Below are 22,983 nucleotides of genomic sequence, written 5' to 3'. Positions count from 1 at the left end.
TTACAACAAATAAATATTTCTAAATATAAAAATTATAATATTATACATAATTATTTTTATATATAAATAATATTTTAGATTTATGATAAATAATTTATGTTACGATATATTGTTATTTTAATTATTGACTTTTTTGTTTTGAAAAATATTTAAAGTAAAGTTATAATTAAAGGTGTTATAAATAATAGATTGAGAGAGATAAAATGTTAAGTTAAATAGTTGATACTAAACTAACTAAGTTAAGATTCAAACATTAAAAGCACAAGGTTAAGTTAGATATGTATTTAAATGTTTAAGACAGATAATATATATATATATATATATATATATATATATATATAAATGCAATTATGGCATTAATATTCAGCTGCAACTACATTTTATTATTTAAATTTAGTTAATATCAAATTTTGAAAGCATAGAAACATATTAGAAAAACATGCACCGGGATATTAATATCCAGTGTGGATATTCAAGACGGAATCAAATTATTTGTAAATCATGAAATTTACCCAAAAAAATAAAAAACCACTTAAATAAAAAAATCAAATATTTTTTATGACTTGATAAGAGATGAAGTCAAACCGTAGCCCCAGCCCCTTGTTAGTATACCTAGTAGGCATAAACGATGGATAGCAAATGACAATAAGTTTTCGTTCCTTATAATGCGAATAGCGTGGAAAGTATGTCCCAAAGATTCATCCTTCATCTATTTTCTTTACTCTCTTTCCTTCTTCACTACCAATGCCATCTTTCTCATCCTTAAGAACATTCAGGGTCTCTGTTTTTTCGCATTTTCTTCTTTCTTATCCCCCAATTGCAACTGCAACCCTCCATTATCAATCCCATTCTCAACCTCACTATCACCATCATCACCATCATGCTGTTGCCTCATTCGATCGCATGCTCCTTATGCGCCCTCCCCCACCCACCTTCCATTTTAACTACATTCTGAGTTCCCTTGTCAATAACAAGCATTACCCCACTGTCATCTCCCTTTTTAAAAAATTCGAATCAAATGGGGCTACACCTGACCTTTGTACTCTGAACATCCTCATGAACTGTTTCTGCCATCTGACTCACATCACTTTTGCTTTTTCTGTATTGGCCAACATTCTCAAGAGGGGTTATCTTCCAAATGCAATTACCCTTAACACACTCATCAAAGGCCTCTGTTTTCGTGGGGAGATTAAAAAAGCACTGTATTTTCACGATCAGGTGGTAGCTCAAGGGTTCCAGTTGAACCAAGTCAGTTATGGGACGTTGATCAATGGTTTGTGCAAAACAGGAGAGACAAAGGCTGTCGCAAGATTACTGAGGAAGCTGGAAGGACACTCGGTTAAACCTGATGTGGTAATGTACAATACAATAATTCATAGCTTATGCAAAAATAAACTCCTAGGAGATGCCTGTGATTTGTACTCTGAAATGATTGTTAAGGGAATTTCCCCGAATGTTGTCACCTACAATGCTCTCGTCTATGGCTTTTGCATCATGGGTCATTTGAAAGAAGCATTTTCTTTGTTAAATGAAATGAAATTGAAAAACATCAACCCGGATGTTTGTACCTTTAACACATTGATCGATGCATTAGGCAAGGAAGGTAAGATGAAAGCAGCTAAAATTGTGTTAGCTGTGATGATGAAAGCATGTATTAAGCCTGATGTTGTTACTTATAATTCTCTAATAGATGGATACTTCTTCCTTAATAAAGTGAAAAATGCAAAATATGTATTCTACTCTATGGCCCAAAGCGGAGTGACTCCTAATGTTCGGACCTATACGACCATGATTGATGGGTTATGTAAGGAAAAAATGGTGGATGAAGCTATGAGTCTCTTTGAAGAAATGAAATACAAAAATATGATTCCTGATATTGTAACTTATACTTCTCTTATTGATGGTCTGTGCAAAAATCATCATCTGGAGAGGGCAATTGCATTATGCAAGAAAATGAAAGAGCAGGGAATTCAGCCAGATGTATACTCATACACAATACTTCTTGATGCACTGTGCAAGGGTGGAAGACTTGAGAATGCAAAGGAGTTTTTCCAGCGTCTTTTGGTTAAAGGCTATCATCTGAATGTTCAGACATATAATGTTATGATCAATGGGCTTTGTAAAGCTGACCTGTTTGGTGAAGCGATGGATTTGAAGTCAAAGATGGAAGGCAAAGGTTGCATGCCCGATGCTATAACTTTTAAAACAATTATTTGTGCCCTATTTGAAAAAGATGAAAATGATAAGGCAGAGAAAATCCTCCGAGAAATGATTGCTAGAGGCCTACAGGAAGTGTAAAACTAGGTGCGATGGTTTCCAATTATTATCGAATAAATAGTTCATTCATAACAACAAATATTCAACCGTTCATTTTTTCTGATTTATATAAACTTTTTATACCCATTCCCATTTGCTTATAGATACAATCCTGTACATAGGACTCAACTTCACTAGTCTACTTGTGATATTTTTATTTGCATTTTCCCTTTCAAGTTTGATTTGCATGTGAGCTTTGGGTGAATTTACCGTCAGTTTGCTTTCTTCTCTTATTTTACTAGGATATTTTTTTATCATTCTGCATGTGCTCAACAAATTTTTTTAAAGCTTTGCCAGTGCCCACTTCATTTGTTTTTGTCAGACTCTAACATTGATAGGATGAAAACTGTGCATTGTATTGCTTTGGCAATATCTTATAGAACTACAAGCTGAGTACCTTTAACATATTGATTGATGCATTAGGCAAGGAAGGTAAGATTGAAAGAAGCTAAAATTGTGTTAGCTGTGATGACAAAAGCATGTATTAAGCCTGACGTTGTTACTTATGGCACTCTAATGGATGGATACTTCTTGGTTAATGAATTAAAACATGCAAAGTATGTATTCTATTCTATGGCTCAAATGGGAGTGACACCTAATGTTCAGTGTTATACCATCATGATTGATGGGTTATGTAAGAAAAAAACGGTAGATGAAGCTATGAGTCTCTTTGAAGAAATGAAACACAAAAATATGTTTCCTAATATTGTGACTTATACTTCTCTTATTGATGCATTATGCAAAAATCATCATCTAGAGAGGTCAATTGCATTGTTAAAGGAAATGAAAGAGCATGGAATTCAGCCAGATGTATACTCATACACAATACTTCTTGATGGGCTGTGCAAGAGTGGAAGACTTGAGGGTGCAAAAGAGATTTTTCAGCGTCTTTTGGTTAAAGGCTATCATTTGAATGTCCAGGTATATACTGCTATGATCAATGAACTTTGTAAAGCGGGCTTGTTTGATGAAGCGCTGGATTTGCAGTAAAAAATGGAAGACAAAGGTTGCATGCCTGATGCTGTAACTTTTGACATAATTATTTGGGCCTTATTTGAAAAAGATGAAAATGATAAGGCAGAGAAAATTCTCTGAGAAATGATTGCTAGAGGCTTAATGAAAGAGTAAAACTAGGTGCGATTGTTTTCAATTACTATTGAATAACTGGTTCATTCATGGCAACAAATATTCAATCATTTATTTTCTTGATTTATATAAATTTTTTATACCCATTCCCATTTGCTTATAGATACAATCCAGTTCAAATGACTCAATTTCACTAGTCTACTTATGGTATTTATATTTGTGTTTTTTCTTCCAATTTTTATTTGCATGTGGGCTTTACAGACAGTTTGGTTTCTTCTCTTATTTTACCAGGATATGTTTTTTATCATTCTGTATTTGTTCAACACATGGTTCAATTTTTTTTTAAAGCTTTGCCAGTGCCCACTTCGTCTTTTTTTTTCAGACTCTTTCATTGATAGGATGATGTACACTGTATTGCTTTGGCAATATCTTATGACTTATAGAACTACATGAGACTTCTAACCAGGGTACTTTAGTTTGTCCATGTTAGGTGTAACAGTCTGAGTTCTAGGTTTATTAATTTGTTTCTGTTTATTTTAGGGGATGTTGAAATTCTAATGTGCCGCTAGGGCACGGCTATTTCTGTTTTAGATGCAGACTGTTTAACTAACAAAGATCACAAGTTGAGTGTTTGTATTTTGTACTTGTTAATAAATGCCATTGCCAGGGGCTTTGATTAGGTCACAAGTTGACTGTACAACCAATTTGTGCTTTAAGCTACCTAGTGTTGTGAGCTGAGGAAGGGGCTTTGATTAGGTCAGAATTTTATTGTCAGTTCCTGACAATACACTTTGCAAGGAATGTACTAATTTCATTGTCAATAGACCCACAGTCTCGGGCATGAGTCTGGCAAAATTGTAGATGATGTTGCACTGAATCAATTGGGTTTGTAGCCTGAGATCTGTTGCCCAAAATGCCATTTCTATAAAGATGGCTCCAATAATCTCTGTCCCCTGATGGAGTCTTCATTCTACTTCCCCTGCATAAACCACAGTTCTTGTGCCAATAAGGTAATGATGAGAATCTTGAAATTGGTCAAATACAGGTTAAAGGCCTAAGTAGAGAAGGACGAAAGCTCAAGTGGAAAAGGATGAAGGCCCAAACTAATTTGAAGACTCAAGTTAAATAAGTTTTTAGTTATAATTTATTTTTATTGTAATTTTGGCCCACCATGTCTATTTTTATCTTTTTGTTCAGCTACTATAAGTATTGGTTTTTGTTTTGAATAAAAAAAACTTTTGGGCATTTTCATAAAAGTTGAGTTTCTCTCCGGTTCCTTGTTGAACCAATTATCAGACTTATCAAGGTAATCCTTGTGGCGTCTACCCTGACTTATCTTCTTTCACTGGAAGTGGCGTCTACCCAGACTTATCTTCCTTCACCGGAAGTGGCGTCATCCAAATCTTCGTAGCCTGTATCAAACGATCTGCCCCGTAAGATTCGCATCAACCACACAAGGAACCTTACTATGCAATAAGGGAAACTTTCAAACCTTCAAGCAGTGGACCTTCCTCTCAACAATTTATCAGGGAAGATTCCTCAACAATTGGAGGAACTAGCCTTTCTTTCATACTTTAGTGTTTCCTTTCACAACCTCTCAGGTCCAATACCACAAAATAAGTAGTTTGCTACATTTTAGGGTAATCAAGGGTTCTGTGGGAATCAATTATTAAACAAATGTGAGTACGATGGAAGGTCACCATTTGGTCCACCTTCTGCCTCTGATAATGATCAAGACTCCGGATTTTGGGGTGAATTTGACGGGAAAGTGGTTCTGATTGGGTTTGGGAGGGGACTTCTTGCGGGAGTGACATTGGGAAGCTCTTTCAGTCATTAGATATTGCATAACTTAAGGTTTGTTGAGTTCGAAACAGTAAATGCATAGTTGAGGAGCTCGCTTTCGCTTGTATTTGTGTTTTTCATTGTTGTCCTTTTCCTTTTTAGTTGTTATAATTGCATTGCATTTAGTGTTTTATGCAGTTTAGCTGTTCTTTTTTTTTTTTTTCCATTGACTGTATTGTACCAATATTGTATTACAAAGTTTACAAAGATAAAAACTACTTCAAGACTTGAGTAGAACCCATACCCGCTCATCAAAATTAGATTGCATATTAAATTGTAGCTTATTAGAATTTTGCATGCAGTTGTTGAAATACAATTACAAATGACAGAAAACACAACTCACAGTAATGTTCTGCAATTGAATGGATAAGGTTGAAACACAACTCACAGTAATGTTCTTCAATTATGAGGATAAGGTTGAAACTCACTTGTTCATCCATAACTATCCTATTAATCATTGCAAATTAGCTCAAGATGCTTAGCCCTAAATAAAATATAAATTCATGACATAATAACACGAACAGCCACATTAAAATGATTATGCAAGGGATTCATTGACAGCATCATAGAGAAGTAGTTTGCTTTATGCTCTAAGTCAGAAGAGATTTAACTAAGTGTTACTTCAGCCATAAATATCTCTGTCATGTCATTGATCTGGGTTAAAAAAATCAGTTTGACAAATTTTAGGGTCTTGAAAGTTAAGCATGTGAGAATAAATCCAACAGTGCACAGTGGAATGAACTGAGAAGAAAAACATGAAAGTAAAAACAAAGATATGAATGTACAAAGTTTAAGGCGACATGGATATACACTTTTACCTGATGTTATTGTGTTAATCATCCTTTGTAGTGCAGCAAATTGGCATTGAGGTCGTATGCTAATCAAGACAAAATTAGATTAAATTATGAGTATCTAACTTACCTGCAGTAGATCTCCAATGTTTAAAACTAGTGCTCCAGGATTAGGGGGCATATCAATCCAATAATTCTGGACCAAAACTTGTAGTCCACCAACAAGATCTTGAAGCAAAATTGTGATGAAATCAGGATCTGTGTGGCTCCTGGTTCCCATTTTCAGTTCAGGCTCAGGACATGATGGATAGCAGTGACAGAAAATTAAGTGTCCCTTTGCACAATCCATGTCTTTAAGATGATCAGGCAGGAGTCCAAGTGCCTCTGATGATAACTCAAACAAAAGGTTCCCCAATACTTGACCTTGCCTTGAGAATTCCATTATTACATCCCTGAAAATTTGATGAACACATATAACACAACTAAGTGTCACACAACTAACACATCTGCACATGCAATTTAATTACTCCATAATTATGGTTGTGGTTCTATAGAACAAAGCAACAGGCTTTTGCTATTCGTGATAGACGTGACATAATTCTTCAAAGAGGTGCCTATTTGATCAAATATAAATAATGGATTCACACGCATTTGGAGTTATATCGGTTGAAGATAGAAAGGATGTAGTGATGAGCTAAGATGAAGGATATCTCAGAACCCAATAACATAGAAGATCATTTTATTATGTATATGGTCCCCAACATATTAGTCCACCGTCGTTTACCTCATCGCAGGTGAAATCTCTTGTCAGAAACATAATCAGAAGTCATCAATCATAGAATGAAGAAATAATCTCACTTTCACTAATTAAAATAATTAATTATCAATCAGAAGTTCGTTTTTATTTTGTTATCAAAATAATTAATTAATTATCAAGTGATCCATGCATAGTTTTATTAAGTAATATTTCTTCTCTCTCTCTTTTTTTTTTGTCCTTTGACTTAAAAAATCATTTATATTTATCAATGACGCCTCCATTTGTTTTTGGCGGTTCAAATATGATATGTCGAATGTGGGAGCCGCGTGTTCGGGGATTCCGAGGTTTTATTGGAGAGAAGAAGGGAGAAATAAAGAAAATACTTTTGCTTTATCTAATTTTTGTTTTTAATGGAGAAGTTGTAACTAATAACAGAGAGCACCTTTTACTTAATATTTAAGTGTCAAACAATTAAAGGCTTTTTCAGATAATATAATCTCACAACTTAGATATCTTTGTTCAATAATTCAAACAATAGGCTCTCCAATGATCCAATGTTTGAATTTGCTTTGAGAATTCTAGCATTAGGTCCTTACAAATTAGAGTACCTCTAATTTTACAGCACCTTAAATATTATTGTAAAGATTTTTATACTATTACTCCGTTTGACAACACCTTAAAAATGACTTTTGAACTTGAAAAAAATAATAATATAACTTTTAAAATAATTATCATAAATTTAACCATTTTCAACGATGATTAATTACCATCTAAAAAAATTCTTTTAACACATTCCAATTAAATTAAAAGTTCTTAGCTCTTTATTTGTAAGAACTGAATTAAACAAACTGCAAATCTTATTTTTTTGTATAACTAAAATTTACAATTGATAACTAAATTTAGAAGTTACAACAAATAAATATTTCTAAATATAAAAATTATAATATTATAAATAATTATATTTATATATAAATTATATTTTAGATTTATGATAAATAATTTATATTATGATATATTATTATTTTAATTATTGACATTTTTGTTTTGAAAAATATTTAAAGTAAAGCTATAACTAAAAGATGTTATAAATAATAGATTGAGAGATAAATAATAGATTGAGAGAGAGATAAAATATTAAGTTAAATAATTGACATTATACTGAATTAAGATTCAAATATTAAGAGCACAAGATTAAATTAAACATGTATTTAAATGTTTAAGACAGATAATATATATATATATATATATATATATATATATATATATATATATATATATATATAAAAGTGAGAAACATTACACACAATAAGAATATTTAATAATTTAATGTTATCTAATTTAGATTAATATTTATTTTGAATTATCCTTTCAATTTTTTATTTTATTTTTTTATTTGGATTAATAGATTCTCTCCAGTTTATTAAATAAATTTATTTTCTATAATAATGTTTTTTCCTCTAAAAATTACTTTTCATATTTTTTAAAAATTAAAATAATATTTAAATCTTGACATAATTAGATTCATCAGATTTTTTCATTTTCTTTAATATTTTTTCTTAAGATAAGTTTTTGTATTCCACGTGGTCCAATTGTCCATTTATATATATATATATATATATATATATATATATATATATATATATATATATGCAATTATGGCATTAATATTCCGTACAACTACATTTTATTATTTAAATTCAGTTAATATCAAAATTTGAAAGCATAAAAACATATTAGAAAAACATACACCCGGAAATTCACATGCTGCGAATAGCATATTAGTGTGGAAAGTAGTAGGTCAGGACTCAGGAACGACGCCGCCGTCCCAAAGATTCATCCTTCATCTATTAAGAACATTCAGCCTCTCTCTTTCCTTTTAGACTACCAATGCCATCTTTCTCATTCTTGAGAACATTCAGGGTCTCTCTTTTTCCGCCTTATCCCCCAATTGCAATTCCAACTGCAACCCTCCATTCTCAACCTCACTCTCACCATCATCACCATCATGCTGTTGCCTCATTCAATCTCATGCTTCTTATGCGCCCTCCCCCACCCACCTTCCTTTTTAACAACATTCTGAGTTCCCTTGTCAATAACAAGCATTATCCCACTGTCATCTCCCTTTTTAAACAATTCGAGCCAAATGGGATTACACCTGACCTTTGTACTCTGAGTATCCTCATCAATTGTTTCTGCCATCAGGCTCACATCACTCTTGCTTTTTCTGTATTCGCCAACATCCTCAAGAGGGGTTTTCATCCAAATGCAATTACCCTCAACACACTCATCAAAGGCCTCTGTTTTCGTGGGGAGATTAAAAAAGCACTTTACTTTCACGATCAGGTGGTGGCTCAAGGGTTCCAGTTGGACCAAGTCAGTTATGGGACGTTGATCAATGGTTTGTGCAAAACAGGAGAGACAAAGGCTGTCGCAAGATTACTGAGGAAGCTGGAAGGACACTCGGTTAAACCTGATGTGGTAATGTACAATACTATAATTAATAGCTTATGCAAAAATAAACTCCTAGGAGATGCCTGTGATGTGTACTCTGAAATGATTGTTAAGGGAATTTCCCCGGATGTTGTCACCTACACTACTCTGATCCATGGCTTTTGCATCATGGGTCATTTGAAAGAAGCATTTTCCTTGTTGAATGAAATGAAATTGAAAAACATCAACCCCAATGTTTGTACCTTTAACATATTGATTGATGCATTAAGCAAGGAAGGTAAGATGAAAGAAGCTAAAATTGTGTTAGCTGTAATGATGAAAGCATGTATTAAGCCTGATGTTTTTACTTATAATTCTCTAATAGATGGATACTTCTTGGTTGATGAAGTAAAACACGCAAAGTATGTATTCTATTCTATGGCTCAAAGGGGAGTGACCCCTGATGTTCAGTGTTATACTAACATGATTAATGGGTTATGTAAGACAAAAATGGTGGATGAAGCTATGAGTCTCTTTGAAGAAATGAAGCACAAAAATATGATTCCTGATATTGTGACTTACAATTCTCTTATTGATGGTCTGTGCAAAAATCATCATCTGGAGAGGGCAATTGCATTATGCAAGAGAATGAAAGAGCAGGGAATTCAGCCAGATGTATACTCATACACAATACTTCTTGATGGGCTGTGCAAGAGTGGAAGACTTGAGGATGCAAAAGAGATTTTTCAGCGTCTTTTGGCTAAAGGCTATCATTTGAATGTCCACGCATATACTGTTCTGATCAACAGACTTTGTAAAGCGGGCTTTTTTGATGAAGCGCTGGATTTGAAGTCAAAAATGGAAGACAAAGGTTGCATGCCTGATGCTGTAACTTTTGACATAATTATTCGGGCCTTATTTGAAAAAGATGAAAATGATAAGGCAGAGAAAATTCTCCGAGAAATGATTGCTAGAGGCTTATTGAAAGAGTAAAACTAGGGAGTTTGGGAAAGGGTCTCAGGTGTATAGAATGCTAGAGGGGAGAGGGGGGGGGGGACTTTATTTATTTTCTTCCCTTTTAGTGAAATGGTGCGTTTCATGAGACTTCTAACCAGGGTACTTTAGTTTGTCCATGTTAGGTGTAACAGTCTGGGTTCTAGGTTTATTAATTTGTTTCTGTTTATTTCAGGGGATGGTGGGATTCTAATGTGCCGCTAGGGCAAGACAATTTTTGTTTTAGATGCAGACTGTTTAACGAACAAAGATCACAAGTTGTGTTTGTATTTTGTACTTGTTAATAAATGTCATTGCCAAGAGCTTAACATTGAGAATTTGATTATTAAATTTGCATATATTCAATAACCATAACCAGTTGTTGTTTACAATCAAAATCATTGTATTGAGTGTCAGTAAATTTTTTACTTTGCAAGGAATTTTTCAATTCAATTATCATGTAGTGCATCCAACCAATTTGTGCTTTAAGCTACCTAGTGTTGTGAGCTAAGGAAGGGGCTTTGATTAGGTCAGAATTTTATCATCAATTCCTGACAATACACATTGCAAGGAATGTACTAATTTCATTGTCAATAGACCCACAGTCTCGGGCATGAGTCTGGCAAAATTGTAGATGATGTTGCACTGAATCAGTGTGGGTTTGTAGCCTGAGATCTGTTGCCCAAGATCTGTTGCCCAAAATGTCATTTCTATAAAGATGGCTGCAATAATCTCAGTCCCCTGATAGAAACATATCTGAAAAACATACACCCGGAAATTAATATGCAGTGTGGATATTCAAAATGGAATCAAATTATTTGTAAATCATGAAATTCACCCAAAAAATCAAAAGAGTGTGTGCGTGTGCGTGTGATATTAACTTTTTTCATGATAATTAATAATATGTATTAAATAATTTATTATTTTTTTGTTTATAATCAACATAATTTTTAGTTTTATATGTCAATAAAAGATATACTAATATTATTAAAAGTAATATTAATTATGAAGTGATATAAAAATTACTTTTATGTTAAAAGAGAGTTGTTGATATAATTTTATATTAATGCTAAATAAAAGTAAAAATAATAATTTTTAACTAAAATATATTAAAATATAAATTAAGAAAAATAAATTTTATTTTAAAATAAAATAACATGTTAATTATGTAAGTTTGATTCATAAATTTTAAATTTTAAGGATAAGTTAAAAAATAAAAAAGCACCAAACGATTTAAAATCAAACTATAAAAATTTGATTTGATTGAATTTAAATTAAATCAAATTAATCACATATTTATTTTAGATGAAACCAAACCGTAGCCCCAGCCCCTTGTTAGTACTTAGTAGGCCTAAACGATGGGATAACAAATGACGATACGTTTTCATTCCTTTATATAATGCGAATAGCTAGTATTTGTCATGAATCCCTCCATTAAATAATCACTTAATATAATTAAGATGCATACTTTAGTTTCCTATGTTAAAGAATAAATACTAATATTATTAAAAAAAATATTAAATATTAAGAGATGAATAAATTATTATTATGTTATAAAAAGAATTGATAATATTATTTATATTAATATTAAATAAAAATAAAAAAATAATTTTAACTAAGATATGATAAAATAAAATTTAAGAAAAATAAAATTTATTTTTAAAATAATATAACATGCTAATCAGGTAAGTTTAGGAGATAAATTTTAAATTTTAATAATAAATTAAAAAACAAAATACCACCAAATCGTTCAAAAACAAATTATAAAAAATAAATTTAATTTGATTTAATTTAAATTTGATGTTATATTTAAATTAAATCAGATAGAAGCACATGTTTATTTTATCATGCATTTGAATGATCTTTTCATCCCAAAATGAAACTAAATCCCTGATGGTTCGTACAGATAGTAAATGGTTCCTTTATCTAATGCGAATTACATCGGCGCCGCCGACCCAGAGATTCATCCTTGATCTATTTTCTATACTCTCTTTCCTTTTCCATTAGCAATGCCATCTTTCTCATTCTTAAGAACACTCAGGCTCTCTCTTTTTCCGCCTTATCCCCCAATTGCAATTCCAACTGCAACCCTCCATTCTCAACCTCACTATCACCATCATGCTGTTGCCTCATTCAATCTCATGCTTCTTATGCGCCCTCCCCCACCCACCTTCCATTTTAACTACATTCTGAGTTCCCTTGTCAAGAACAAGCGTTATCCCACTGTCATCTCCCTTTTTAAACAATTCGAGCCAAATGGGATTACACCTGACCTTTGTACTCTGACTATCCTCATCAATTGTTTCTGCCATCAGGCTCACATCACTCTTGCTTTTTCTGTATTCGCCAACATCCTCAAGAGGGGTTTTCATCCAAATGCAATTACCCTCAACACACTCATCAAAGGCCTCTGTTTTCGTGGGGAGATTAAAAAAACACTTTACTTTCACGATCAGGTGGTGGCTCAAGGGTTCCAGTTGGACCAAGTCAGTTATGGGACGTTGATCAATGGTTTGTGCATAGCAGGAGAGACAAAGGCTGTCGCAAGATTACTGAGGAAGCTGGAAGGACACTCGGTTAAACCTGATGTGGTAATGTACAATACTATAATTAATAGCTTATGCAAAAATAAACTCCTGGGAGATGCCTGTGATGTGTACTCTGAAATGATTGTTAAGGGAATTTCCCCGGATGTTGTCACCTACACTACTCTGATCCATGGCTTTTGCATCATGGGTAATTTGAAAGAAGCATTTTCTTTGTTAAATGAAATGAAATTGAAAAACATCAACCCCAATCTTTGTACCTTTAACATATTGATTGATGCATTAGGCAAGGAAGGTAAGATGAAAGAAGCATTTTCCTTGTTGAATGAAATGAAATTGAAAAACATCAACCCGGATGTTTGTACCTTTAACATATTGATTGATGCATTAGGCAAGGAAGGTAAGGTGAAAGAAGCATTTTCCTTGTTGAATGAAATGAAATTGAAAAACATCAACCCGGATGTTTGTACCTTTAACATATTGATTGATGCATTAGGCAAGAAAGGAAGGGTGAAAGAAGCTAAAATTGTGTTAGCTGTGATGATGAAAGCATGTGTTGAGCTTGATGTTGTTACTTATAATTCTCTAATAGATGGATACTTCTTGGTTAATGAAGTAAAACACGCAAAATATGTATTCTATTCTATGGCTCAAAGGGGAGTGACTCCTAATGTTCAGTGTTATAATAACATGATTAATGGGTTATGTAAGAAAAAAATGGTGGATGAAGCTATGAGTCTCTTTGAAGAAATGAAGCACAAAAATATGATTCCTGATATTGTGACTTATACTTCTCTTATTGATGGTCTGTGCAAAAATCATCATCTGGAGAGGGCAATTGCATTATTAAAGGAAATGAAAGAGCATGGAATTCAGCCAGATGTATACTCATACACAATACTTCTTGATGGGCTGTGCAAGGGTGGAAGACTTGAGAATGCAAAGGAGTTTTTCCAGCATCTTTTGGTTAAAGGCTGTCATCTGAATGTTTGGACATATAATGTTATGATCAATGGGCTTTGTAAAGCAGGCCTGTTTGGTGAAGCGATGGATTTGAAGTCAAAAATGGAAGGCAAAGGTTGCATGCCCAATGCTATAACTTTTAGAACAATTATTTGTGCCCTATCTGAAAAAGATGAAAATGATGAGAGAAAATTCTCCGAGAAATGATTGCTAGAGGCTTATTGAAAGAGTAAAACTAGGTGCGATTGTTTTCAATTACTATTGAATAACTGGTTCATTCATGGCAACAAATATTCAATCGTTTATTTTCTTGATTTATATAAATTTTTTATGCCCATTCCCATTTGCTTATAGATACAATCCTGTTCAAATGACTCAATATCACTGGTCTACTTATGGTATTTATATTTGCATTTTTCCTTCCAATTTTTATTTGCATGTGGGCTTTGGGTGAATGGACAGACAGTTTGGTTTCTTCTCTTATTTTACCAGGATATGTTTTTTATCATTATGTATTTGTTCAACACATGGTTCAAAATTTTTTTTAAAGCTTTGCCAGTGCCCACTTCGTTTTTTTTCAGACTCTATCATTGATAGGATGATGTACACTGTATTGCTTTGGCAATATCTTATAGAACTACATGAGACTTCTAACCAGGGTACTTTAGTTTGTCCATGTTAGGTGTAATCGTCTGGGTTCTAGGTTTATTAATTTGTTTCTGTTTATTTCAGGGGTTGGTGGGATTCTAATGTGCCGCTAGGGTTTGGGAGTGGACTTCTTGCGGGAGTGGCATGGGGAAGCTCTTTCAGTCATTAGATATTGCATAACTTAATAGGGTTTGTGGAGTTCGAAACAGTAAATGCATTGTTGAGGAGCTCTCTTTTGCTTGTATTTGTGTTTTTCATTGTTGTCCTTTTCCTTTTTAGTTGTTATAATTGCATTGCATTTAGTGTTTTATGCAGTTTAGCTGTTGTTTTTTTTTTTCTTTTTTCCGTTGACTGTATTGTACCAATATTGTATTACAAAGATAAAAACTACTTCAAGACTTGAGTAGAACCCATACCCCCTCATCAAAATTAGATTGCAAATTAAATTGTAGCTTATTAGAATTTTGCATGAAGTTGTTGAAATACAATTACAAATGACAGAAAACACAACTCACAGTAATGTTCTGCAATTGAATGGATAAGGTTGAAACACAACTCACAGTAATGTTCTTCAATTATGAGGATAAGGTTGAAACTTACTTGTTCATCCATAACGATCCTATTAATCATTGTAAATTAGCTCAAGATGCTTAGCCCTAAATAAAATATAAATTCAGAACATAATAACAAGAACAGCTACATTAAAATGATTATGCAAGGGATCCATTGACAGCATCATAGAGAAGTAGTTTGCTTTATGCTCTAAGTCAGAAGAGATTTAACTAAGTGTTACTTCAGCCACAAATATCTCTGTCATGTCATGCCATTGATCTGGGTTAAAAAAATCAGTTTGACAAATTTTAGGGTCTTGAAAGTTAAGCATGTGAGAATAAATCCAACAGTGCACAGTGGAATGAACTGAGAAGAAAAACATGAAAGTAAAAACAAAGATATGAATGTACAAAGTTTAAGGTGACATGGATATACACTTTTACCTGATGTTATTGTGTTAATCATCCTTTGTAGTGCAGCAAATTGGCATTGAGGTTGTATGCTAATCAAAGACAAAATTAGATTAAATTATGAGTATCTAACTTACCTGCAGTAGATCTCCAATGTTTAAAACCAGTGCTCCAGGAATAGGGGGCATATCAATCCAATAATTCTGGACCAAAACTTTGAGTCCACCAACATGATCTTGAAACAAAATTGTGATGAAATCAGGATCTGTGTGGCTTCTGGTTCCCATTTTCAGTTCAGGCTCACGACATGATGGATAGCAGTGACAGAAAATTAAGTGTCCCTTTGCACAATCCATGTCTTTAAGATGATCAGGCAGGAGTCCAAGTGCCTCTGATAATAACTCAAACAAAAGGTTCCCCAATACTTGACCGTGCCTTGAGAATTCCATTATTACATCCCTGAAAATCTGATGAACACATAATTATTATACAATATGAGTGAACAATTATTCATTCTACCAAATGTTATATATGCCCAAACCATTGTAGTTCACAAACTCTCAGCAATACGATATTCCTCCAGGTAATAGATGCATACTCAAGTAAAAAATTGTATTCGTTGCTGCATAGTGCTTACTATCTGTTATGGAAAATTATTAATATCAACATCTTCAAGTGAGCGCAGATCACAAAAGCATGAGCAAACTTTCAACAAATATAGTCCTAGTCAATCTCTTTTTGAAGGATTATTATGAAGAAGTCCCCTAATCCCTTTACTTTCTCTAATGCTACCCTGCCTCAAAAGTTCACACATTTATCACTTTCAACTAATTTGAAGCTATCATGTTAACATACTTTTGCACATGTCAGCCATGTAGATAAGTAGCACCCCAACATAATGCGAAAAATTCATAGCCTGTTTCTCAAAATTTCACAAAAATACTTTGATGACATTTTGACTAATTACATAAAATTCCTTTTTCTTTGTCATTACAATTAAATATTTTTAAAATAATAAGTTCAAATTATCAATATCTAAATGATAAAAAATTAAGATAATATTTAAATAATAGAAGATATTATTAATTAATATCCAAATTACATCAATATCAAGGATTATTCCAAATTTAATTAATGAGGAATTATAAGTGTATAATTTTATTTTATTTTATCTCTTTTCCATCTCACACTACTCAGAAAATCTCTTTTTTTCACCATATCACTTATGGCTTTTTTAGTTTTCTTTCTCTCTTTCTTTTCGTTTTCTTCCATACCCCTATCTACCTCAACTCACATTTAACATTTTCCTAATTAAGAGACTCTTAGCTCCATCTCCTATTTGTTGTACACTTGAACTTTATCATCATAAATTCATCAATAAAATTGGACGGATCAATTGATTATTTCTTTTATTCTTAATTATAATAATTTTTTTAGAAATTTATTTGTCTTTTTATATAAAAAAATAATTTTTAGATGTATTAATTATTTTTTTCTACCTATCTTTACTTATTATTTTTTTTCAAACATTAATAAAATATAATTAAGTGGAAAGAAGATAAGAAAAGAATAATTTTAAAATATAATATAAATAGTTGATAATTCTAATCTGACTAAATAAATAAATTATTTAGGTAACTTAAATTAATTAAAAGATCTTAGGCATGGAGGGAATGTTTTTCTTGAGAGAATTATATCAAACAATTGTTCACCTTGTCCAATGTCTCATGCCACTTTACGTGTAACGTGTGTTCATGTCTTGTTTTAAGTGTCTTGTACTATAAGGTACGAGCTCTTTCTATGTACGTGGCGCTAGGTTAGTGCAGGAGTACAAGATATTTTTTGAGGGAGTGACAGAAAATAAGATATATATTGAATGAAAAAAATTGTTATAAGATAAATTGAGACCTGTTTAATCAATGCATCCACTACTAAAAAATATATGAGAGAAACAGTACTAGAACCCATAAAATAAACATGAAGAATATTCCATTGCTAAAATAAAATAAGAAATTTAATTTTTTTATACCATTAACGTGAAATATTTTAATTAATTTGTTCATTTAATTATTTGAGTTAGCAATCATTTAAGGAACAATTTAAATTATTAATGATTTTATTTAGAATCAAGTTAGTATATCATTCATTTTTTAGAAATTAATTACGTGTTAAAAGTTATACAAAATAATTATAAGATTAACATATCTCATCTAAACACTTAATTTTATCTGGATAAATAAAGTAAAATGTAAGAGAGAGGGAGGGGGACTTTAACATTCTGTTTATGTTTTTTTAGGAAAATTATTTTTATTTTAAATTAAAAGCATGTTTACAAATTATAAAGAAAAATAATATTATAAAAACAATTTCCTAAAAGCTTATATCCAAGTTCACTGTAAATGTTAATTATCACAAGAATCAAACACAACCCTTAAAAGCCAAAAATTGACCACCCTTTTATCAGGTGAACGTATTATGTCTTGTCCCTACAAGCTTAGGAAAAGATAAGTTGCATATTGTAACATATAGGATAATATCATGGCGTGAGATCATATCCTTCGTCCATGGAAAAAGAGAGAATAAAAAAAAGAGTTTGAGTTGGTTGCCATATTTCATAGCTGGTGTAAACCTTTTAGTAAAAGACAACGCAAAAATAGAAAGGAAAAAAAAATATTACCTTATTACTTTGACACTTTTTTACTTTATATATTCTCAAAACTTAGCAAAAGCTTTCACTCACATCACAATCCTATTACCATAGAGGTTACCCTGGCAATGGCATCACACTTCAATAATTGGATTTCATTTTCATTGATGTTTCTCATTAAAACGAGTTAACAACACAAGACTCGAGCAACATGCTACTTTATCTACGGTACATGTGTGTGACATGGGCATAGCATAAGATTAATTAAAAGATATATCCAAACAATAGTCTCACGCCTAAAATGTACGAAAACAATGGGTGAAAGAACAACAAATTGGTGGAAATCAACATCAATTAGAAAAATATCCTTAAATTTTCGATGACAACATAAATTTATGTATGCCACTTTGCTATTTTCAATTATCTTGTTTTCGTAAGATCACGTATTTAGCCCTAATTATGATAGCCTCCGTGTTGTTGAACATTTAATGAATGCTATTGGTCAATTAGTTACATAGCTTAGAAAACAATGATAAGGGTAAGTTTGAATAAATTTATTTAAAAATATTTATGAAAATAAAATATTTTATAAGTTAAAATTGATTTAAACACTTTATTTTTTCTATAAGTTAAACAAAAAATTTCTATAAATATTAAAGTATATAAACTAATTTTAATCTACTTGTAAAAAAATAATCAAATGAATCCATCAAGACTAACTTATTTTAACTTCCTAATTAACCTTAATGTTAGGCAAAATTACCAATTGACACCCTTAAGAAAAAAAAATTTAAAATGTGGGTTCTTTTTTCGATTCTTTTAGAAAAGGTGTAGGTTTACACATTATAGAAAGGGGTTGTGTTGGCATTGCAAGCCTATACATTTATTTTAGAACATTGCAAGTCTATATGCATTCTCATTCATGAATTTAAATAATTATTTGTTATTTTTAATTCCTCTATTTTCCCTGAAATTTCACTATTTTTAGATTTTATTTTACAAAATATTTTCGACAGAATTTAAGAAAAAAAAATTTCCAACAGAAATATATTAGTGAAACTTTTATTTTAAATCAGCAAACCCTAAAAAAAAACTACTTCAAAATTTTATACACAGCACCTGTTACCGAAGCAGTCACCCGGCATCATCATTCAATAATTGCTTTTCATTTATTAAATTGTTTGGTGCTTCTCATCAATGACCAAACATTGACATCGATTAGAATATCCACATTTTCTCAGATAATAGAATATCTTCTTCCAATTTCCCATCCTATTTTCATATACCTCATTGTTGAACATTGGGTTTTAGTTGGTAATTACCTGCTAGTATCGTTTATAATAGAAGAATTATCGTTTTATATTTACCAACATGGAATAACTCGTGATTTTTTAAAGAATTATTGTATCAATTAAAATAAAGGAACTTAATTAGTTAAAAAAATATCTCGAGAAAGTAAAATCACATTATCTGAATTAAAGAAATTAAAGATAGAGTTAAAATCAACATCTATAGCTTTCTTCCCCTTCATGTATTGGTAAGTCTCAACCTCAAATTACTTCCAATTCCATATGGATCCCTACTTTTTGCCCATCAAAACACTAAAGAGAATAATCTTATCCGAGCACAACAACCATCCTTGATCCTACCTCGAAATTTCAAAGGGATAGTTTAACTTCATTTAAAAATAAAATAATACCCCTCTTTTTTACCTATATTAATAATATAAAATGTTAATTTTCTTTATATATTATGATTATTATAATTATTGAAATATTTTTGTTTTCAGAGAAACTTTTTATGCTGTTTATAATAAATTTTTTATTTTCGTGGCACTGAAAGAAGAATAAAATGGGCAGAAATTTGATTGTTTGTCCACATTATTATGTCCCTTTCAAAAAACAGATTGAGTTGCTTCAAGTTCCTGCAGGTATTTGTTTTTTTCTGTATGCAAAATCATTTTCTTACTCCTATTTCAGGTTCCAATCATCAGCCAAAATAACAAGCATATTATTAAAGCCCACTAAAGTTTTATCTAAGAAGGGCAATTTTTTCCCTCTAATTATTTTGATGAATGAACGAGCAAATGAAATAAAAAAAAAAAACGAGCACGGGATTAACTACCAGTCTAATAAAAAAAGTGTGGAATATGAGTCCTAATCATGCTTCTATCTTAAATACTTGAAACAAAACTTTACGGGTAATGAATAAATACTCCATTAAATATTTGAAAAAAAAAGTTTTATCCTCCTTAATGATCACAATGAAAATTGCTATAATAATTAAAAATGAATGAATTTTTATGTAATTTCATAAAATCTCATAAGGTAATTAATGTGATTTATCTAATTATTTATGTAACTTTATTTTTCAATTTATAAAAGAAAATTTAATAAAAATAAAATTGGATTAGGTATGACATAAAATCTCATAAGATTGTAAAAATTAAATTCCTTTATAAAAATGTGAGACATTGATATGTAAAATTCAAATTTAATTTTTAAATATTCATAAGGTGCGACCAATTATTCTTATAAATAATTTAATTTAATGTAATATCAAATTAATCATAAGAAAATATAACTAAATATCAAAGTTATTCTTAAATATTACATTTAATAATAAAATGATATTACAAATTGAACTAATTTATGTCATTTGAAAACTAAATTTTCATTTTTTCCATCGGATATCCCTTTGTAATTACTTTACATTTTGAGAATAAATCTAACTATTTATCTAATAATAATTCACCCTTAGAAAACACAAACACAAGTGCAACAGAAAATGCATTGTGAGCAGAGTTTCTGATATTCTAAAATAAATGAAGCTATGATATTTCCTCCACTAATAAGAGCAGAGAGCCTTCCTCTCCACGCTACAAATACAATGCTCACTTCTCTTTTTGACTCCATTCACTTTCCTCCAATGCCAACAAATCCTCATCACAATCAAAAAAACAAACCATTTCTCTATTCTCCCAATATATATATATATATATATATCTAACCCCTCTCATTCTTCTCACACAAACCCAACAACAAAATGCTTGAATTTAATGCATTCCACTTTCACCTCACTCACATCATTTTCTCCCTCATTTTCAACCTTTCTAAAGCACAATCCTCCATGGAGCCAGTTCCCGCCTACATCACCCACCACAGCTGGGAGCCTTCCGTCGCCATCACCGTCGCCGCCATCATCTTCGCCCTCCTCCTCATGGCTATCATCTCAGTCTACCTCCGCCGTTGCGCCCAGTCTCACATCATCATCACCACCACCACCTTACCCTGCTCCTGCTCCCAGGGGATCAACAAGGACCTCCTCAACACGTTCCCAACGCTCTTTTACTCCAACATCAAGGACCTCAATAAGGCCAACCAAACGCTCGAATGCGCCGTCTGTCTAACGGATTTCACTCACAAAGACTCGCTTAGGCTGCTGCCCAAATGCAATCACGTGTTCCACCCTCATTGCATTGATTCCTGGCTGACATCTCACGTGACATGTCCCGTTTGTCGCGCGAATCTCAGCCAGGAATCATCATGCCATGTTTCCATAACCGTCCCTCCTCATGGCGAGGAGGGAAGTTTGGGAAACATGACGACAACAACAACAGAAGCCACCCAAGTTGAGCAAAGGCCAAGCAATGACATCAATCAGGATTGTGTTGGAGATCCCACATCGACTAGTGATACTACCAAAATAATATATATAAGCGAGGAACAACATTCATCTAGTGAGCTAGCTTGTGAGGTTGAGTTAGGTTCAAATACGAATGTTAGAAATTCTACTATCACTAATATTGGTGATGGGGTTGTTGCGTTGGAGAGAAACCTTTCAAGGTCGAACTCGACGGGGCATTCCCTTGTGGAGGAGCAAGGGAAGGGTGTGGAGAGGTACACGTTGAGGTTGCCCGAAGATGTGAGGAGGTACATTCTAGTGAACCATGGAAGAAGTGTTCAACGTTCCGCGAGTGTTAAAGGGGGGTGTTGGAGTGACAGCGAAGAGAGTTACGTGGGGAAGAGGGTGGAGAAGAGGTGGGTGATCTGCACGCCGCCATTTGTGGCGCAACATGATTGAAGAATTTCGTCGAACAATTGGTCTGCGTTCTGCGTTGCGCCTTCTATAAAGGGTCGTTGTCAATTCTTGCAAGAGATTGTGAGAGTTTGGTGTTACAGAGATGAAGCAGAGGACTGAAATGGAAGAAGAGTAGAGTTCTCAATGATCGAGTCAACTCGTTATGTTTCAACCCTATTGGCTTATGAGTCAACTCGTTTTCTTTCTTTCCTTTTTTTTGCTTATTTTTTGGGGTGAGAGTGTGTGGGATCAGTGGCTCATTTGCACATTGTGTTATTTATTCATTTATAATATACCTAGTATTGTTAGTCTAATTATTTTCTTATCATCTTGACTATATGAATTTAAGGGCACTTGGTTTTGTCGGACTTTGTAAATCGTTGAATCTGATACTTTTTTTGTTTTTGGTAAAGTTGAATCTGATCTTTATAGTATTTTATTATTTACACAACCTGCTATATGTTGTTTTCTCCCCCTTGATTTTCATACTAATATTTTTTTATGAATTTAATTGATAGCACTGACACAAAGAAGACGTAAACCTCTTATTATTAAGCCGATTTTAGTAGATATTTTTTAATTTCTTTCATAAAAATAATAGAGTTTAATTTGTATGTATATAAAGGTTTTTATAGTTTCAATAAATAAGAAATAATCTTAAATATTTTTTTAAGCAATTTATTATGATCAAAAGATAATATATAAAATTTAAATTGTAAGCGAATTATAATTAAATTAAAAAATATTACTTCTGTAAAAGTTTCCAACTGTGATGAAAAATTTTCGCACTCGAGGCATGTAATATTGAAGACATAATTCGATTATGTTGAACGCTTTTATATCAATCTAGGATATTAAATAGGGTGTTTCTTAATGTTATAAAATGTGTAATTTCACCTGAAAATAGCTTCATTTTTAATTT

General features: G+C 32.1%; 4 protein-coding genes across 6 annotated transcripts; 3 read left to right on the top strand and 1 right to left on the bottom strand.

Annotated features, from left to right (window-relative positions):
* Nucleotides 1-662: 662 nt before the first annotated feature.
* On the top strand, nucleotides 663-10,550 carry LOC114390031 (protein Rf1, mitochondrial-like). Its single transcript, XM_028350717.1, has 3 exons — nucleotides 663-2,295; nucleotides 2,740-3,237; nucleotides 8,644-10,550. The coding sequence occupies exons 1-3, from the start codon at nucleotides 745-747 to the stop codon at nucleotides 10,213-10,215; spliced, it is 3,621 nt and encodes a 1,206-aa protein (XP_028206518.1). The 5' UTR covers nucleotides 663-744; the 3' UTR covers nucleotides 10,216-10,550.
* Nucleotides 10,551-12,081: 1,531 nt separating this feature from the next.
* On the top strand, nucleotides 12,082-14,834 carry LOC114390629 (pentatricopeptide repeat-containing protein At1g63330-like). Of its 3 annotated transcripts, XM_028351434.1 has the most exons (3): nucleotides 12,082-12,806; nucleotides 13,593-13,963; nucleotides 14,457-14,834. In XM_028351434.1, the coding sequence occupies exons 1-2, from the start codon at nucleotides 12,225-12,227 to the stop codon at nucleotides 13,929-13,931; spliced, it is 921 nt and encodes a 306-aa protein (XP_028207235.1). In that variant the 5' UTR covers nucleotides 12,082-12,224; the 3' UTR covers nucleotides 13,932-13,963; nucleotides 14,457-14,834. The 3 variants fall into 3 exon arrangements, with proteins under 3 accessions (XP_028207235.1, XP_028207234.1, XP_028207233.1); XM_028351433.1 differs by lacking the exon at nucleotides 12,082-12,806 and having other exon boundaries at nucleotides 12,813-13,839; XM_028351432.1 differs by lacking the exon at nucleotides 12,082-12,806 and having other exon boundaries at nucleotides 12,813-13,963.
* A 26-nt stretch (nucleotides 14,835-14,860) lies between these two features.
* On the bottom strand, nucleotides 14,861-15,783 carry LOC114390030 (1-aminocyclopropane-1-carboxylate oxidase homolog 1-like). Its single transcript, XM_028350716.1, has 2 exons — nucleotides 15,472-15,783; nucleotides 14,861-14,896 (listed from the first exon to the last, which is right to left on the bottom strand). The coding sequence occupies exons 1-2, from the start codon at nucleotides 15,781-15,783 to the stop codon at nucleotides 14,861-14,863; spliced, it is 348 nt and encodes a 115-aa protein (XP_028206517.1).
* Nucleotides 15,784-20,901: 5,118 nt separating this feature from the next.
* On the top strand, nucleotides 20,902-22,438 carry LOC114388904 (E3 ubiquitin-protein ligase ATL6-like). The gene has a single exon (XM_028349445.1). It carries the CDS (start codon nucleotides 21,027-21,029, stop codon nucleotides 22,062-22,064), a length of 1,038 nt encoding a protein of 345 aa, XP_028205246.1. The 5' UTR covers nucleotides 20,902-21,026; the 3' UTR covers nucleotides 22,065-22,438.
* Nucleotides 22,439-22,983: the final 545 nt, after the last annotated feature.

The sequence above is a fragment of the Glycine soja genome, chromosome 16 (genome assembly GCF_004193775.1).
Source record: "Glycine soja cultivar W05 chromosome 16, ASM419377v2, whole genome shotgun sequence".
In the NCBI taxonomy this organism is placed as follows: Eukaryota; Viridiplantae; Streptophyta; class Magnoliopsida; order Fabales; family Fabaceae; genus Glycine; species Glycine soja.
Note: the sequence above shows the minus strand (reverse complement) of the source record. Positions and strands in the feature narration are given on the sequence as shown.

Excerpts from the sequence above, each read along its gene's own strand:
- LOC114390031 (XM_028350717.1), top strand. The coding sequence starts at position 745 with ATGCCATCTTTCTCATCCTTAAGAACATTCAGGGTCTCTGTTTTTTCG. Across the intron at positions 2,296-2,739 it reads CTAGAGGCCTACAGGAAGTG|GCAAGGAAGGTAAGATTGAA; the intron begins TAAAACTAGGTG and ends TTGATGCATTAG. Across the intron at positions 3,238-8,643 it reads GCTATCATTTGAATGTCCAG|GAACATTCAGCCTCTCTCTT; the intron begins GTATATACTGCT and ends TTCATCTATTAA.
- LOC114388904 (XM_028349445.1), top strand. The coding sequence starts at position 21,027 with ATGCTTGAATTTAATGCATTCCACTTTCACCTCACTCACATCATTTTC.
- LOC114390030 (XM_028350716.1), bottom strand. The coding sequence starts at position 15,783 with ATGGAATTCTCAAGGCACGGTCAAGTATTGGGGAACCTTTTGTTTGAG. Across the intron at positions 14,897-15,471 it reads ACATTGGAGATCTACTGCAG|AACATTACTGTGAGTTGTGT; the intron begins GTAAGTTAGATA and ends ATTCAATTGCAG.
- LOC114390629 (XM_028351432.1), top strand. The coding sequence starts at position 12,882 with ATGATTGTTAAGGGAATTTCCCCGGATGTTGTCACCTACACTACTCTG.